This window comes from Canis lupus, chromosome 12 (genome assembly GCF_048164855.1).
Source record: "Canis lupus baileyi chromosome 12, mCanLup2.hap1, whole genome shotgun sequence".
In the NCBI taxonomy this organism is placed as follows: domain Eukaryota; kingdom Metazoa; phylum Chordata; class Mammalia; order Carnivora; family Canidae; genus Canis; species Canis lupus.
Window position 1 is genome coordinate 4,236,207 of NC_132849.1, and position 17,184 is coordinate 4,253,390.

At 51.2% G+C, this 17,184-nt stretch overlaps 1 protein-coding gene and 1 pseudogene across 4 annotated transcripts; both read right to left on the minus strand.

Annotated features, from left to right (window-relative positions):
* Window positions 1-845: 845 nt before the first annotated feature.
* LOC140600896 (protein lin-28 homolog A pseudogene) lies at window positions 846-1,697 on the minus strand (annotated as a pseudogene).
* A 6,223-nt stretch (window positions 1,698-7,920) lies between these two features.
* Window positions 7,921-17,022, minus strand: RIIAD1 (regulatory subunit of type II PKA R-subunit domain containing 1). Of its 4 annotated transcripts, XM_072769129.1 has the most exons (6): window positions 16,641-17,022; window positions 15,599-15,675; window positions 14,310-14,434; window positions 11,051-11,097; window positions 9,842-9,957; window positions 7,921-9,226 (listed from the first exon to the last, which is right to left on the minus strand). In XM_072769129.1, the coding sequence occupies exons 1-4, from the start codon at window positions 16,722-16,724 to the stop codon at window positions 11,084-11,086; spliced, it is 300 nt and encodes a 99-aa protein (XP_072625230.1). In that variant the 5' UTR covers window positions 16,725-17,022; the 3' UTR covers window positions 7,921-9,226; window positions 9,842-9,957; window positions 11,051-11,083. The 4 variants fall into 4 exon arrangements, with proteins under 4 accessions (XP_072625230.1, XP_072625231.1, XP_072625232.1 ...); XM_072769130.1 differs by lacking the exon at window positions 14,310-14,434 and having other exon boundaries at window positions 9,842-9,969; window positions 16,641-16,925; XM_072769131.1 differs by lacking the exon at window positions 14,310-14,434 and having other exon boundaries at window positions 16,641-16,794.
* Between the last annotated feature and the right edge of the window lie 162 nt (window positions 17,023-17,184).

Sequence of the window (17,184 nt, forward strand, 5' to 3'; positions counted from 1 at the left end):
AGAACACAGTGCAGGAACGAGGGCCTTAAGATGAAAATACACAAAAATAGGGCAGCCCCGGTGGTGCAGCAGTTTAGCGCCGCCTGCAGCCCGGGGTGTGATCCTGGAGACCCAGGATCGAGTCCCGCATCGGGCTTCCTGCGGGGAGCCTACTTCTCCCTCTGCCTGTGTCTCTGCCTCTCTCTTCGTTCTCTCTGAATGAATAAATAAATAAAATACACAAAAATACAAAAACCAGAATATTTATATTATGAAAAGAAAAGTTAAAATGCACAAGATACGTCATTCGCACACAGCTAGTGCAGTTGGCATCCTGGAGAAAGTGGGGCCCAAGGGAAGGTTGTCCAAGGGAGCAAATAAATAAAACCCTATCGGCCCAGAATGGGGTGGGATTAAGCTTAGGAGCAGAAGGTCTGTAGCTATTCCCCCAACAATCCCTGTGGCTACTGTCACAACCCAGTCCTCAGCACCCTATCCCAAGAGTGGGTTATGGGACAAGATGTGGAAAAACCCTGCCTTACCCCTTAGAGGTTCCCTCCCCACAGAATATAGTGGTTTGTGGGTTGGGCCCATCAATCTGGTCTCATGCTTCATCTCCACACTCTGGCATGGGAAAATTATTATTACATGTCCTTCTTTGAAAGGAAAACAACTTCCCTATCCAGGCCACTTTCAAAAGCTGGAAATCTGAGGGTGGAGACTCAGGTAAAGCACACTGGGAGGGATTTTCTCCAGAACTCTCCACAAGCATTTGGATAGAGCACGGTTGTAGTTCATTTGCCTCACCCCTTCCCCCCAACCCTGCCAAGAGGGAAGAGGGGGTGATGCTGTGGGACCCTGGCCTGAGATGTACGGCAGAGCCAGCTGCCCCCTACCCACTTTGTCCCCACTTTCTCCACTCTGCCGATTGATGCCTGCTCCTCCAAACTTCCTGATCACAAATGAATTACCCTCACTCACTATAGCTCAATTCTGGGCCTCTGGGAGTAGGGCAGGGCTATGGATCTCTTCTTCTTCCTCCCAAAAGTATGCTGGCTTTCCCTGTGAGCTGGGGGCCTCCTGGACCTTCAGTGGACATGAGGCCACCATATGGCTGATGCTCTGGCACAAGTGGCACTTCTTGGGCTGAGGGCAGCTTGCATTCCTCGGCATGGTGGTCTGGGCCCCTGTAGCACCTGTCTCCCTTTGATCTGCGCTTCTGCATGTTCTTCCCTTTGGGCCACCTCTTGCTCCCAATACAAAATACCCCACCAGGCCCGGTGACCCTGATAGATTCTAAGCCTTTAGCAGACTTCTTAAAGGTGAACTCCACTGCCTCACCCTCCTTCAGGCTCCGGAAGCCCTCCATGTGCAGCTTGCTCTGGTGCACAAAGATATCCACTGGGGAGTCAAGCGCGATCCTGGCGTGGGTGATCATGGACAGGAACCTGAACCCCTTGTGCAAGTTGAACCACTTACAGATGCCAGCACCATGCAGCAGCCGCGGCTCCTCTGCTTCCCCGGGCAGCGTCCTCCAGCGCCTTGGCACAGCCACCTGCAAACTGCTGGCTTGACACAGAGCCCATGGTAGTTAGCTGAGCCTGCAGCTCCTGGCCACTGGTCAGGTGGCTGCTGGCCCCAGAAAAGTCCGGAGGCCTGAAGAAGCTTTCTTGAGAAAGTTCTAAGTTTTTTGTCTACATGAAATAGTCCTAAACTCCAACATGTCAACTTGCGTTTAATTTTAGTTTATTCCCTCTTCTTGCCAGGGTGCCCACACCTGTGACCTCTCCTCAGGGGCTGCCCCGGCTCTAGGAAAATAATGCACTGGGTTTTGCCCTTCACTGAAATAGTAGCTGCTATCTATGAAGGCCTGCCATGGGCCGGACACAAGTATGGATGCCCAGGTGTGCAGTATCAGCCCTCACAACAAAATCCACAAGGGACATCTTATCCCCTTTAAAGATGAAGAAACTCAGCCACCCAAGAGAACAGGAATGGTTTAGGAACACTAAGAATCTGTTGTTTTTTAACAAGCATTTAGGCAGAGGCAATTGTTTGTAAGGCACATTTGGTTCCGGGGGCCTAAAGCTGAATTTCCCCAAGGATGGCCATAGGCACATGCCACCTTGCTCCCGGGAGATGTTTTAACACATCAATGTTAGCATTCATAGAGTTCAGTCATGTCAATGATATTCAGCCTTAACATCTAGCAGTACATCCCTCTTTCTATAGATGTGAAAAGCAAGGCCCTAACAACTGTATCAGAGAGATAAAAGTGAAGGAAGACTTCAGGAAGAACTTTCCTTGTAGAAAATGAAAATCACCCCTCAGAGTTGACAATGAGAAACATGGTATTAGGCAGAACTTAGGCCCTGTCCTGGTCCTGATCCATCTGTTAACATTCTGCATCCACTTTGGGAGGCATTGTCTTGCACACCCATCATGCCTTGTGTGTTTCTCTTCACCTTTGAAGCTGTATTATAATTATCTATGTATCTGTCTTTAGTCACTAGATCATGAGTTCCCTGAGGAAAGAATATCCTATTCCCAAAACTGCATCCTCAATACATAATGTACCATAATATTTGTTGAATAAATGAGTAGGCAAGTAAGTGACTAAATGAATGGATGAATGAATAATCAACTTTGCAAGGTTTTTCCCCCTCATTTTTAAAAAAGATTTTATTTATTTATTTATTTATTTATTTATTTATTTATTTATTTATTTATTTATTTATGAGAGAAAGAGACCAAGAAACCGAGAGAGAGCACAAGCAGTGGGGAGAAGAAGAAGCAGGCTCCTTGCTGAGCAGGGAGCCTGATGTGGGGCTTGATCCCAGGACCCTGAGATCGTGACCTGCGCAGGAAGGCAGATGCCTAACCCACTGAGCCACCCCCTGCTCAGTGGGGGGTCTGCTTCTCCCTCTCCCTCTGCCTCCTGCCCTCTGCCTTCCACGTGCTCTCTTGCTTTCACTCCTCCTGTCTCTCAAAGAAAATCTTTTTTTGAAAAAAGGAAACATCTAGGCTGCTCATAGGGCAGGACTGCTAGAGACAAGGCCCTGGATGCTGTAACTTCTGAAGAAACTTCCTTCTAGGAGAATCTGTGAGTTGGTGACTACTTTCATTCTTCCTAAGCCCTTTTTCTCTCCTGCTGATGCTGTCCCTCAGGCGGCCTCCAGCTTTGCAGCCATGGCCAGCAGAGGGCAGTAGAGGCCCGTCTGGTTAGAAGAAGCGCGCCTCGCACGAATGCTGCTCCTCCCCCTTCCTTCCACCTGTGCTACGAGACCGGGGCATTCTCACTGCAGGCCTGGGAGAGCCACTGCCCCAGCTGACACAGGTCACTGCAGGTCACACGGTGGCAGTTAGGCCTGCCTGTTGGTCCCCATTACCTCTGATATCAGGTCTGATCTGTGCAACATTTCCTTTTTTTTTTTTTTTTTAAGATTTTATTTATTTATTCATGAGAATACACAGAGAGGAGAGAGAGAGAGGCAGACACAGGCAGAGGGAGAAGCAGGCTCCATGCAGGGAGCCCAACGTGGGACTCAATCCCGGGTCTCCAGGATCACACCCTGGGCTGCAGGCGGCGCTAAACCGCTGAGCCACCGGGGCTGCCCTGTGCAACATTTCCAAGAAGCTCCTACTGTTTTTAGCCTGAGGGTAAAACAGATCTCATGGAATGCTTGGGTGCCTCAGCAGTTGAGCATCTGCCTTTGGCTTGGGGGATGATCCCGGGGTCCTGGGATGGAGCCTCACATCAGGCTCCCTGCATGGAGCCTGCTTCTCCCTCTATGTCTCTGCCTCTTTCTGTGTGTCTCATGAATAAATAAAATCTTTTTTAAAAAATTAAAAATACAGATCTCAAAAGATGAAAGACACCAGGCCCCTGTATGCTCCAGCACCTCCCTTTACAGAAGCCCATCCTTGACCCAGCTTCCCCTTCTAACCTGTGCCCTTCCTCTAATGACCATCCTCCCAGAAAGCCATGTGCATCCACACCCACATCCCCATCTCACAACCACTAGAAGTCCACTCAATCCAACTCCTATTGACCCCAGCACAGTGATTCATCCTAATTTGACCTAAAACTAGGGATCCCTGGGTGGCACAGCGGTTTAGTGCCTGCCTTTGGCCCAGGGCGCGATCTTAGAGATCCAGGATCGAATCCCACGTCAGGCTCCCAGTGCATGGAGCCTGCTTCTCCCTCTGCCTGTGTCTCTGCCTCTCTCTCTCTCTCACTGTGTGCCTATCATAAATAAATAAAAATTTAAAAAAAAAACCTAATTACAAACCCAGAAGACACCTTTCAGTCTAAATCCATCTCCCCATCCACTTCCCTCTGTGTTAACGGATATAACCCCACACCTCTCCCTTTGCCTGTGAAGGAAACTGAGAAGTCATTCTAGAATCTAGAATGACTTAGCCCATTGGAACCACAATCCTGCCAGCTCTCCTCCTAAATTCAAGACTCCATCTCCTGAAGCCCTGCCCCCATGCAGGTCAGCCTTCACACAGCAAATGCACTCTGGGCAGCTGAGTCCCAGGCCCCACTGCGTGGCCCCGGGTGACAAACACGGCTGACCAGGCCAGCTCTCGCCACAGCTCGCATTCTCCAGGCCACAGACAGCAGACAAGATCACAGTGACAGATGTTGTGAAGAAGACAGTGTATGAGAGAAGACGACCAGGGCTGATGGGGGTGGATTTTTTTTAATTAGATTTTTTTAAATTAAGTATTAAAAATATGTGGGTGAGGCTACTTCAATTAGATCCCTAGGAAAGGACTCTGAGGAAGCGACAAGCAGCTCTCTAGGGCACTGTTGGCTGGCTGGAGACTCAACTTCCCAGCCTCCCTTAAAGGGGGAGATGCACACAGGTCTGGCCAATGAGATTTGAGGGGGACTTGGCAGAGGTGGAGGGGCTGTACCAGGGAAGACTTGCTTTCCAGAAAAGAAAGACAAGTATCGCTGCTGCAGTCCTTCCTGCTCATCCTTTGGCCATGAGGGAAAAGGAGGAAGCTGCAGAGGCAGGTCCTAAACCAACCATGTGAGTTGTGCCATGTGAGAAAAGCATGGCCTGCTCCCTTAGAAGCTTCCTTTCAGAGCAGAGCACCCCAGCCCTGTGAAGACCTGTGAAGAAAAATCCAGGCACAGTTCAAAGGCCCTAACTCCCAAATTCCCCTGGTATACCTGAAGAAGGGAGGAAAGACCTGTGTGTCTAGAACACGGGCAGGTGGGAGGCAGGGGGCAGAAAAAGTCTGAGGGATGGAGAGGGTCTTGAAAAGCCCGGAGAGCCATCTGGTTTAAGTGCCTGGAAGACCACTGGTAGGGTTTCAGGCAGGCTCTGATTTGGGTTTGTTTTCTATTTATTTTTCTATTTATTTATTTACTTGAGAGGGAAAGAGCACAAGTCAGGGGAGGGGCAGAAGAGAATCTTCCAGGAGACTCCCTGGCAGGCATGGAGCCCAACACAGAGAATCCCAGGACCCATGAGATCCCAACCTGAGCAGACAAAAACCAAGCCACCCAGGCACCCCCTTTTTAAAGATTTTGTTTATTTATTCTGAACCTTTATTTATTCACGAGAGACACAGAGACAGGCAGAGACACAGGCAGAAGAGAAGCAGCTCCCTGCAGGGAGCCCGATGTGGGACTCGATCCCAGGACTCCAGGATCACACCCTAAGCAGAAGGCAGGCGCTAAACTGCTGAGCCACCCAGGCACCCCTTAAAAGCAACCATTCTGAGACGTGGAGAAGGAACCAGCAAGCTGCAGGCACAGCTTTGGGGCTGACCCACCAGCAGCCCCCACTCTCCTCTGGACACCTTCTTCTCCAGAAGTCTCTGGAGCACTTGGGTGGACCACAGGACCCTGATCTGGCCCTGTGAAACACAGGTGGAAAGGACTTTCAGGGAAACTTTCTTTCCTGACAAAAAGGTACAGGCGGGGCGGGCATGGCCACTTCCTTCTCCCTGTTGGAGGACAGAGGCAGCCCCTTGCGAGGTGAGCCACAGGCCAGAGCCAGCTGAGGCGGGAGGGGGGCAGGGAATGGAAGCCTGGTCTGGGTCCTTACTGATACCACTGAACCTTTGAATTTTGCCTACAGCCAGACATTCTATCAGGTGAGAAAAATTAAGCAGCTATGAACTGGGTTTTTTGTTCCAGGCAGTGAAGTTGGCTCTCAGCTGGGGCGGGCAGGAGTCAGCACAGGCCTGCTGAGACGTGAGTGACAAGATGCAGAGAGAGGTTGGTGATGGCTTGGACCATGGGTTTTTCCACTTCTAGCTTAAGTCTCCCCTAGTTTGTCTTCCACACTCTGGCATTTTCTGAATGTAAATCTCTTCAGGAACTCCTCTTGGCTTAAAATTTTGTGCTGGCTCTCCATTGCCTAGATGATAAAAATCAACCTCCTGTGCCTCATGTGTGATGCTCCTCACAATTGGTCCCATCTTCCTGTCTGGCCTCTTCTCCCTGCATCGTGCCCACCTCCAGTCAGAGCCCCCTGTGAACACTGCCCATGTGTCAGGCACTGCCCCTCCTTGTTCCTAACCCAGCAGCCCTGAGAGCTGGTAATTACATGTCTTGGTTTACCTATGAGAAACCTCACAAGAAAAGTGGCTTGGCCAAGGCCACACATCTAGTAAGTGGTGGGTCGGGATTAAACACCGGTATGCTTTCAAAACAAATTAGAGATGTATTTTTCCCACTTGTCAACAAGTCTGAAGGCAGGCATTTGCTGGGTTGTTCAAGTACTCAAAGACGCCACCAGGGCCTCAGTGTTCTGATCTTTCCTTTCTGCCACTTTGGAGGACGGGCTGTCTTCCTCCTGCTGGTCACTTCATGGCCTTACCATGGCCACTCGACTCTAGACATCACATTCAGGGTCACAACAGAAAGGTGGGTAAAGGGAAGGCTACACCGACTTTATCATCCCCCCTCCCCTTATTCTTGTTAAGAAAGCAAAAGCTTTCCTAGAAACCTGCAGCACACTTACACATGGCTGCCCCTTGCAAGGCAGGCTGGGAAACCAGGGAAAGTGGTGCTGTGGCTGGCTTAGAATACCATCTACCACTTGGGGCTGAGCCCACTGCTGCCCTCAACAAAGCTGGTGTTCAGTCAGCAAGGAAGAAAGGGGTAAGGAGGATGGGCAGGTGACAAACAGGGCCGGCGACCACCACCCTGCTCAGCAAAATGGAAGCACCTGCCGTACCCTGGCTCCCCCCACACTGCCCTTCACATCGCCTGGCAAGTACTTTCCCACCCATCACATGCCAGTTTCCCTGAGGTCCCTCTCTTTCCTGCTGCAGGTAGACTGGGTATTCTTTCTTACCCCTCCTGTAGATGTATCTACATCCATCAGAGCTGTGTAGCTTTATAGTTCGTTTGTTTAAGATTTTATTTATTTATTCATGAGACACATAAAGAGGCAGAGATACAGGCAATGGGAGAAGCAGACTCCTTGCAGGGAGCCCGACGTGGGACTCGATCCCAGGACCCCAGGATCACGACCCAAGCCGAAGGCAAATGTTCAACTGCTGAGCCACCCAGGCATCCTGCTTTATAATCTTTATAGGGGCTGATAGAACATGATTGCTCACTCAATTTTATGAGCATTCATTCTCTTCAGATGCTCACTGAGCACTTCCTCTACGCCGGACACCGGGCCAGCAGTCAGGAATTCAACAGTGAACAGGTCCGATTTTTAGATTTTGTCCCTGTTCTGATGGCGCTTTCAGTCTAAAAGGTGAGCTATCTGGACAGTTAAAGTTTGGGGTGATAAGTTCCACATCTCCTCCCAGACCATACAGCACCGCGTGGCAGGATGACCTCCCCACCTTACCCTCAGAACCTGGCACACGATGTCATACAGAACAGATGCTCTCTGGACCGTGTGCCAAATGCCTTCTTTCCTTGGCTTGGAAATATGTTCTAATTGAAATGCATTTCTTTTTGTTGTTGTTGTTGTTGTTGTTTTGTTTTGAAATGCATTTCTTATTTCTGCCAGGAACCCCCCAAGAATGAGTCACTATACTCTTGCAGTATCATATCATGCACTCAAGCATCTGAAAAACACTTTGTTCTTCCCCCACCTTGTTGCAGACCTCTCTTCCCAGGAAAGCCTTCAAGAGTCTAATTTAACACATCTCATCAGAGGTCCTTGGTACATGTGTTTTCTGCTGAAGGCTTCATCTGGATTTTCTAAACAGGGATACCTCACTGTCAGAGCCATAGCCACTGAAGTGTAATTCTGAAAGCACTTGAAATAACTCTTCGGTTCCTGCTACATCGCTTATTATGCATAGATTTAATAGTTCTCTTGCCACCTGGTTTTGTTGCCCTTCCACCATGGCAGGGGCTGGTAGCTGGGAATGAGACGGACAGGGACAAGGGAAAGAAAAAGAACACAGCCCCTGCTTTGGGCTAAGCCTCTGTTGCCATGGTGATGTGGACGACACACATAGGTGAGAGGTCCTTCATACAGTGGATTGTGGAGGCCAAAGAAACGGGGCATAACACAGAAGACATGGATGCCTTCTGGGCCTGAAAAGGATGTCAAAAGGCCAACTGGCCCACTCCCCTGCCTGTTAGCTGAAAACCAAATGGACGGGTGGCTTGTTGGTAAAAATCCTCAAGAACAAAGTCCACCACCTCTGAGTCACCTGTTAGATTCATATTTTACAAGTGGCATGGCCCTGAATGGGTTTTCTTTGTCCAATCTCATTTTTTTACTGTCTTTCCAGCCCAGCTGCTGTTATCGCTGGTAGAAAAGAGTTAAACCACCACCTGTACACCCCATACAGTAACCCAGGAGGGAAGATGGGAAAAACAAACAACAAACAAGCCATGCTAAAGTGTGGACAGGGCTTCAGTACCACCCTGATCAACTGTGGTCCTCGCAAGATCCCCGCCCTCATTCTTTTGTCCAGCCTTGGCTTTGGGAGCAAGTGGCCTGGAGGGGCAGAGAGGACACAGTGTTGAGGCACATGTGGGAGCAGCCCCTGACCTAGCGGAGGCCCATGGGCTGCCGCAGACAGCCCACCCGCCCTGTGGCTTCTCAGGTCAAAGGAGGGGCACAACAGCCCTCTGTGCTGGATGGCTTCCTCCTTTGGAGTGAAATACAGCAGAAAGAGTGGAAAGGTCTGTTTTTAATGAATATCTTTAAAAGCCTTTGCAACAGCAGACACGGCCCAAGGAGGCTTGGAACCACACACTGATGATGACAAAGGGCTCCCTTGCTTCCAGGAGACCCTGCAAAATACAAATGATGCTATGAAATCAGGAATGTGGCTTTTGCCCACCTCACGTGAAAAATTCCCAATCTGCAGAATCCTTTCAGAAATCATCCTGAGATATGTGAGATGGCTCTCACAGTAGAGCCTGGTTTGAAGATGAGGGGGAGCAGGAAAGTCCCTAGTCCAAGAGATACAACGAGGGAAATGGTTCCCGCCCCTTCCAGAAGCAACGGGAACCCCCTCTGCTCCCAGCACCAGGGAAGAAGGAAAAGGCCATCTGCGGGGAGCACTCAATATTCTGCAGTCTGACAGCGGGGTCTGGATGCTGGCAGGCCCCACCCCCATTTCCCTGCCACCCTTCACTCCCACACGATTCCGCTTCCACTCTCTGACTACGTTTCACTAGGCTCAGAAGACAGCTGTCTCTTCCTGCCACGGACATGCCAGACAAACCCCGGGCTGCTCTTCACAGCCCCTAATTCCCCAAAATAGTGTCAAGAAAACGAAACACTTGCATGAAACTTCTCTGCAGCTTCTCCCTTTGGTTTCTTTCACACCCTGGGCTGAGAAGCCAGTGCTTATTTTGACAAGAGTAAAGAAGCCTCTGTCTGTAAGTGAGGTTAACACCCACCCTAAGGCTGGATTCTTTCTGGTCTCTCTCGGCAGCTGAGCATCATGATTCTGCTAATTAAGCTGCTTTCTTCTCCTTAATTAGCTGCATGTGAATCTTGTTGGGAAGTCTTGGATCTGTGAAATAGTCTGGGATAAGAATCGAAAAGAAAAAATTATCTAAACCCAAAGGGGAAAGGCAGGGAGGGAGATCACTTACTCTGCTCAAGAGCTAGGATGGCTCAGCCTCGCAGGGCTGTTCGAGGCGGCCCTGCTTTCCAACACACTAGAAGTCACAGCAGATCCCGTGGTCACTGTCCCCGCCTGGAGTGGTGCTGAGCCTGTGAGCTCAAGCGTTCCCAAGAGGGGCTTACACAGGATGGCTCCTGTCCCTTCCTCACTATCCTGCAGTTCCTCAGCTTCCTGATGCACAAGAGCCATCAGAGGGCCGAGGGATCTCTGGGTTTTCTGCTCCCAGCCCATCCTGAGGCCCAAATAAATGCCAAATGTTATTCTCATCTCAGCTCAGCTTGCCAGCTCATCTCTGAGATATCACGCCCTCTCCTCTCTGAGAATATCCTCTCAGAGGAGAGCCAGGCTCTCACATGATGACGACAGAGGAGAGTTTTTATACACCCAGCATAATGTGAACCAGAGGCGTCATCTGCTGTGGCAGCAGACACATCAAATTCAGTTAGAAATGGTGCAAGGCCAGAACTACGTCCCTGGGCCAACAGGACCCAAGGAAGCAGCCAGCTCAGCCCTTCCCTCTCAGTACCACTGACCTAAGGCAGCTGGGGCAGCAGAACCCCTTAGAGTCACCTGGGGACTTTTTCAATTGTGGGGCCTGGCCCCACCTGAGCTACTGAAACACCAACCTCTTGGGCTGGGCCCAGGCATCAGCATTCCTTAACAGCTCCCCAGGTATAGCCAGGTTGGGGAACCTTGCTTTACGATGCCCAGGTAAAGAGCCACCAATGTGTTCCTTTGGGAATCTCAAAATTCTTAACCCTCCCCACAAGGAAGCTCTGTCTCATTTTTCATCTGTCCTCATTTTGAGGAAATGACAATGGAGGAAGTAGCCTTCTGAAAAAAGCTCCTTAAGGGGACATGGAGTGAAGAAGCACCCCAGACTCTGCAGGGAGAATTGGGGCTTGTCCGAGTCTACATCTGCAACAATATCCCTTAGGCTGGTTTCTCAAACACCCACAACGCACACTGCCTCACTCACCTGCAGCAAATTCTTGGATGTTGTCTGGTCTTTTCAGAAACATTTCTCTGGAAGACATAAGGAATAAGGGCAAGAGTAAAGCAGGCCTGAAGGCAGGCTGCGCTCAGCCTCAGCCACAGGTCCCCACCCTCAGGGAGTAGATTGGCCTGAGACACAGCGTTCTGGGAGTCAGTAAGCCGGGGACCTCCTGACCAAGACCCTTGCATTCGTTATTTTCCCTCAGGTCAGGCTCTGAAGCAAAGGGCAAAACATTAAAAATGGCACCAAGCTCACCTCACAAGACAGCTGTGCCACAGACAGGCAAAGCATGTCATTCATTCAACAAACATTTTCACAGAACCAGAGACCAAGCTAGGGACAGGAGGTAAAGATGAAGGACACATTGCCTAGTCCTCGAGGGCTTCCTGTGTGGTTGGACACATATGCGACCCCACAGCTGGTGACTGCATTTAGCCACGGGTGCCCAAAGGGGTGGCGAGGTGGGGGGAGCAATGCCATCAGCAATGCTGAGAGGGCAGACTTAGGCTGCTTGTTTCCCTGCCTTGACCAGAACACTGATAAGGCCTACAGCGCTGGTGCCACTGGGGAGGGGAACTGCCTTATCTCGCATGGAGTTTTATTGTTCATAAAGAATGTTCACAAATATTATCTCATTTTACAACAACCCTGTGAAACAGCAACGACTGTGCCCCATTTTACATATGAAGAAATCAAACTTTCAAAAGGTTAATCATTTGCCCAAGTTCACAAAGCATGTAAATAAAAGGCAGAGAGCCCAGGTCTTATGATTCCAAGGCCAGTGTTCTCTACAACACCTCCAATTGGCCATGGCCGCTCTGCCCACCAGCCTGGAAGAAGGCTTCCTGGCCCTGAAAGCCCCTACCTCCCAAGCCTTAAGAATTTGCCTTCCTTCTCCTTGAATTCCACTTGATAATCATTGAGCACAAATTCTGTGTGACTATACTAGATATGAGGGATTGATTTAAAAAATAAATAAATAAAATACAGCACCACCTCAAAGAAATTAGTCAAGTAAAAAGGAACGGGTAAGTTCCCAAATGTCCAAAAGGCCAAGGAACCTCCTGGCAGTGCTCTAAGAGGGTGTTAACACTGTGCTACGGACAAGGAGGATGGTTTCTGAGAGCACAGACCCAGCAATCTTCACAGAGCAGCTGGTACCCCGTGCACTCAGGGTTTCGGCAGGCAGGATAAGGGCATCCCAGACCCAGAGAAGTGGCAAGAATAAAGATCAAGAAATCAAAGGAAACAGCCTGTGTCCTATAGATGGTGAACTCCTCAAGGGTAGGAACCAGAATATCCACCTTTTGTATCCCCAGAGTTCAGAGGAGCACTTAAAGTGTCAGTGTCCCTGACAGTGGGGAGGTCCATGGAGTGATCAGAGCTTCCATCTGGCTGGAATGGGGGGCCAGCACAGAGAGCAGTAGGGAGCAAAGGGGCTCTACTATGGAGAGCCTGGAAGGCCAAGGAGAGACATGTATATCAATTCAAAAGGCAAGGGGAATGGGTAAAGCTCACACTAGTCACACAGTGGAACATCCCCAGCAGTTTCAAGATTGAAGGATCTCTAAGACACAGTTGGGCAACAGAAGCCAGGCAAAAAGAGTACATACTGCAGAATTCCACTTATATAAAGTACAAAAAAGGCAAAACAAATCTGTGCCACAAGAGAAGTCAGGATACTGGCTACCTTTCGGGGGGAAGTGCCTGGAAGAGGCCACAGACAGTCTGTGATGCTAGTCAGGTTCTATTTCTTGATCTGGACCCTCGTACCATGTATATTCTCATCTTGTAAAAGTTCACCCAGTTTAGGATATGCCATTTTTCATTATATTTCAACGGAATGTAAAAAAAAAAAAAAAAAAAGTGGGGGGGGGGCAATGCTGTAGAGCCACTGAAGATTTTTCTGGCTAAGGAATGACATAATCAGGGATCCCTGGGTGGCGCAACGGTTTGGCGCCTGCCTTTGGCCCAGGGCGCGATCCTGGAGACCCGGGATCGAATCCCATATCGGGCTCCTGGTGCATGGAGCCTGCTTCTCCCTCTGCCTATGTCTCCGCCTCTCTCTCTCTTTCTCTGTGACTATCATAAATAAATAAAAAATTAAAAAAAAAAAAAAAGGAATGACATAATCAGTTCTAAATTTGGGGAAGGAAAATTAATTAATTAATTAATTAATTAATTAAGGGAAGGTTCATCTGCCTGGCTACTTAGAAAAATAACTAATAAAGTCTTTCTACAATTTCATACTTTGCGATCATATCTCCAGCCTAAAACCCAAGATCCCTGGGTGCCTAAAATAAGTTAGATCCCTACCCTTTCTATTTTTCAGGTCCAAAATTCAAGGTATTAAGAGTTTCATACACTGTGTATACAAGAACACCCTGAAGAGCTGTAAGTGAATCGCTATAGGATCTGGAAAATCCAAGTAGGGGGCTCGCTTCCCAACAAAAACATCTTGGAGCTCCTCAATGGGTTGGAGTAAGTCTAGTGCAGGGACCTGCAGAAGAGGTAAGGGCAGGTATGCCGCCCAGAATTCTGTCCCCTATTCTCCTTTCCTCTTTTCCTAAGGGGAATACCATCTGAAGTATCCAGTATAAATGATGGGGGCTGATTCTAATTCATCCCAGTTTCTTCTGAAGAAGTAACAGGAACCCCAAAAACAACAAAAGCAAACCCTCAAACTTTAAACACTTCTTCTCCCCCTCCCACCTCCACCTCAGAAAGAGAAAAAGCCTGAAAGGGGCAGGAGAATTTCCCGTAGGTAGCTTCAAGAACAGCAAAGGGAGAGCCTGGTGGCCTACCTGGCCAGAGGGGTGGGTGGGTGGGGTGGTGGTAGTGGGGATAATAAGGAAGGGAGGAAAGCTGTTCTCGAGGCAGCCAGGAGCAGACACCCAGTTCCTCCTGGAAACTTCCTGGACAGAGAAGCTGGGCCATCCCTGACATGTAACTAAAAACACTACCCTCTTCATTCACCACTGTCCCCACCACTACCCATTCCTTGTGTTTGTGAACAATGCAAATGGTGATTTAATTCAGGCTTTTAATATCTATCCTCAACCTCCCTGCTGGAATCATTCCTAACTTGGAGCTCCCCGCGATAGGAATGAGGTCAACCTTTATTTCCCTTTAGAAGAAAAAGTGCAAAAAATGATAGCCTGATCCCCAGGACTGACACTGACAGAAGACCCCTACACCATCTTTTTGCCTAAGCCTTAGCCCTGAGCCAAACAAAACCAACCTTCACAGAGAAGTTTCTGTCTTCCCTTTCTCCATCCCCTATCTGCCCTGTGAGAATCTGCAGCCTCTGGAGAAATGACGAGGAGATCAAGGACAATGACGAGGAGATCCGGGAAAGAAAGGAGCCTGGAAAAAAGACACAGCTCCAGGTCTACTGTTGAGAAGATAAAGAAGAGCCCTGCCTCTGGCTCCCCTTCTGTGAGCTTTCAACCCAACACAGTGGAAATACCAGGGGTCTGGATCCTGGTTCAGCATCCTGGGGAAGGTACTTCACCTCTCCACCTATAAAACGGAAGTGAAGATGAGCTGTGTTTTGTCGTTGCTGGGAAGATCAGCCCAAGTACCAAGACGCCATACGCTATGCACTATGCACGCTATGCACATGCCAGAGACACAGACATGGCTCCGCTGGCTTGGCGTTCTGACCAGGGACAGAAGCAGAAGAGGACAATGAAATTACAGTTCAGTGTGATAAGGGCTCATGAAATTGAGCACAGTGCCTGGAATTGGAAGCCATTATTAACATTTAAACCTTGCCTACTTATCTATAGCCAAACGGTATTGGAAATAGTTCTATTGTTTTTATCCTTGTTGCTGCTAGATTTTTTTTTTTTTTTTTTTTTTTTTTTTTTTTTACAGTTCTTTGCCTTTCATCCCATCCCATCAGGAGAATTTTCCATTGAAACAAATGACACACTTAAGGGCAATGTAGGGGAAAGAAAAACATGCCCCAGGATATGGTGGAAAACAGTCTTTTCCCCAAGACTTACAGGCGAATGGCTTCCAACCATTGGCGCCTTTCCACAACAAAGCTCTCAGGGACAGAAGGGCCAGACTCTGATTTTTTTTTTTTTTTTTTTTTTTAAGTTCTAGTGATCTTGTTAAGCTCCTCTGATGCAGAAATAGTGTTCTACACCCAATGGCTGCCTGTTGAGTTTCTCAATGCCAAATTACCTCTTCCAAAAGTCAGAAGATATATATTTACCCTAACAGCGAAAATGACTGAATATTAATATTTTTGAGAATTTACAGATTAACTGAAGGAAACCTCTAGAGATAACTCAAGAATGCCCTGGATGATACAGATCTCAGAAAACAATCTTAAAATACTTGTCTACCCAAAATGTGTGTGTGTGTGTGTGTGTGTGTGTGTGTGTGTGTTTATTTAGTTGTTATGTTACCTTATGGTCGGCCACCTCTGACCCTGAGGGCAGCAGGCGCTCATCTCCGCAGCAAGTTTTCGTAGCATCTTCCACTGGTGGTCAAGGCCGACTGGGAACACCCACCTACCTGAAGAAACCGCTTATGAGCAGGTCCACTTCTTTGTGGGTCCTCAGGTATTTTTCGTTAGCAATCCGAGTCTGAATCTGGGGGTAAGAGGGCGAAGGAGGAGGCAGGTTTCGCGGGCAAGCCCTGGGGTAAGGCCGCGGGCCCCGGGCGCGCCCCGGAGCGGGAGGTCTGACGCCTTCACCCGCCCCGCAGCCCCGCCCGGCCGCGGCCCCGCAGCCCCAGGCCCCCCAGGCCGCCCAGCTCCGTCGGGCTCGGGGCCCCGCCGCTAACTGCCGGTGTCTGCTCTGCGCCGTCCGGGCGCCGTCTCGGTGTCCGAGTCACCGTCTCCGCCAGTCCTCCCGGGCCGTTCCCGCCAGGTGCCTGGGACCTTCCCGCACCGCGAGGGGCCGTAGGGCTCCGCCTGGGTCCTCGCCGGGGCACGGGCTCCCCCCGGGCCCGCTCCTTGCCCTCCTCCGGGCCCCCCCCAGCCCCCCCACGGCCTTCCGGCCCTCACCTGGGCACGGGCTCCCCCCGGGCCCGCTCCTCGCCCTCCTCCGGGCCCCCTCCCAGCCCCCCTCCCCCTAGCCCCCCCCCACGGCCTTCCGGCCCTCACCTGGGCACGGGCTCCCCGCTCCTCGCCCTCCTCCGGGCCCCCTCCCAGCCCCCCCCAGCCCCCCCACGGCCTTCCGGCCCTCACCTGAGGACCGGCTCCCCGCCCCTCGCCCTCCTCCGGGCTCCCTTCCAGCCCCCCCCAGCCCCCCCACGGCCTTCCGGCCCTCACCTGGGCACGGGCTCCCCCCCGGGCCCGCTCCTCGACCTCATCCGGGCCCCCTCCCAGCCCCCCCAGCCCCCCCACGGCCTTCCGGCCCTCACCTGGGCACGGGCTCCCCGCTCCTCGCCCTCCTCCGGGCCCCCTCCCAGCCCCCCTCCCCCTAGCCCCCCCCCCACGGCCTTCCGGCCCTCACCTGGGCACGGGCTCCCCGCCCCTCCGCCCCCCCCCCGGCCTACGGCCCTCGCCCCGGGCGGCTGCACTTGGATGGACGCGGGGTCGGGATGCGCCCACCTTGAAGTCCCGCAGCTGCTCCTGCTGCGCGGGGCTCAGCGCCCCGGGGTCCGGCCCCAGGAGCCCGCCCTGCAGCGTCGCCATCTTGTCCGGGTCGTCAGGGCGACGGGGACGCGGGCGCGGAGGCCCCGCCCCTCCACCCCTTCCGCTCCCCTCCCCCCCGCGCAGGCCGGTCGGGGCCTCGGCTGCTCGGCTCGCAGGGGGTGGTCCCTGGGGGACAAGTGAGCGGGGCCTTCAGAAGCCGGGGAGGAGGCTCTAGACGAGACTGGGGGCGCCCCCGTGGGATCGCCTCCCTCAGACTGGGGGGCGCACTTCCTGGCTGAGTCCTGCACGGAAGGAGGCCTCCTTCCTGACCCCACCCAGCCACAAATAGTTTTGTTTTTCTTGACTCCAGAGAAAAACTGGCGAAGGAATTCCTAAGGCAAAGTCTCACAGAACCTGATTCATGACCCTGTCGGTTCTCTGGCAGCTGTTGAAGCCCTATTGGCCGGGGCTTGCGGGGGGGGGGGGGGGGGGGGGGGGGGGGGGCGACGCCAGACCGCAG

Excerpts from the sequence above, each read along its gene's own strand:
- RIIAD1 (XM_072769129.1), bottom strand. The coding sequence starts at position 16,724 with ATGGCGACGCTGCAGGGCGGGCTCCTGGGGCCGGACCCCGGGGCGCTG. Across the intron at positions 15,676-16,640 it reads AGCAGCTGCGGGACTTCAAG|ATTCAGACTCGGATTGCTAA; the intron begins GTGGGCGCATCC and ends TCTTACCCCCAG. Across the intron at positions 14,435-15,598 it reads CTCATAAGCGGTTTCTTCAG|GCTCCTTTCTTTCCCGGATC; the intron begins GTAGGTGGGTGT and ends TCTTTTTTCCAG.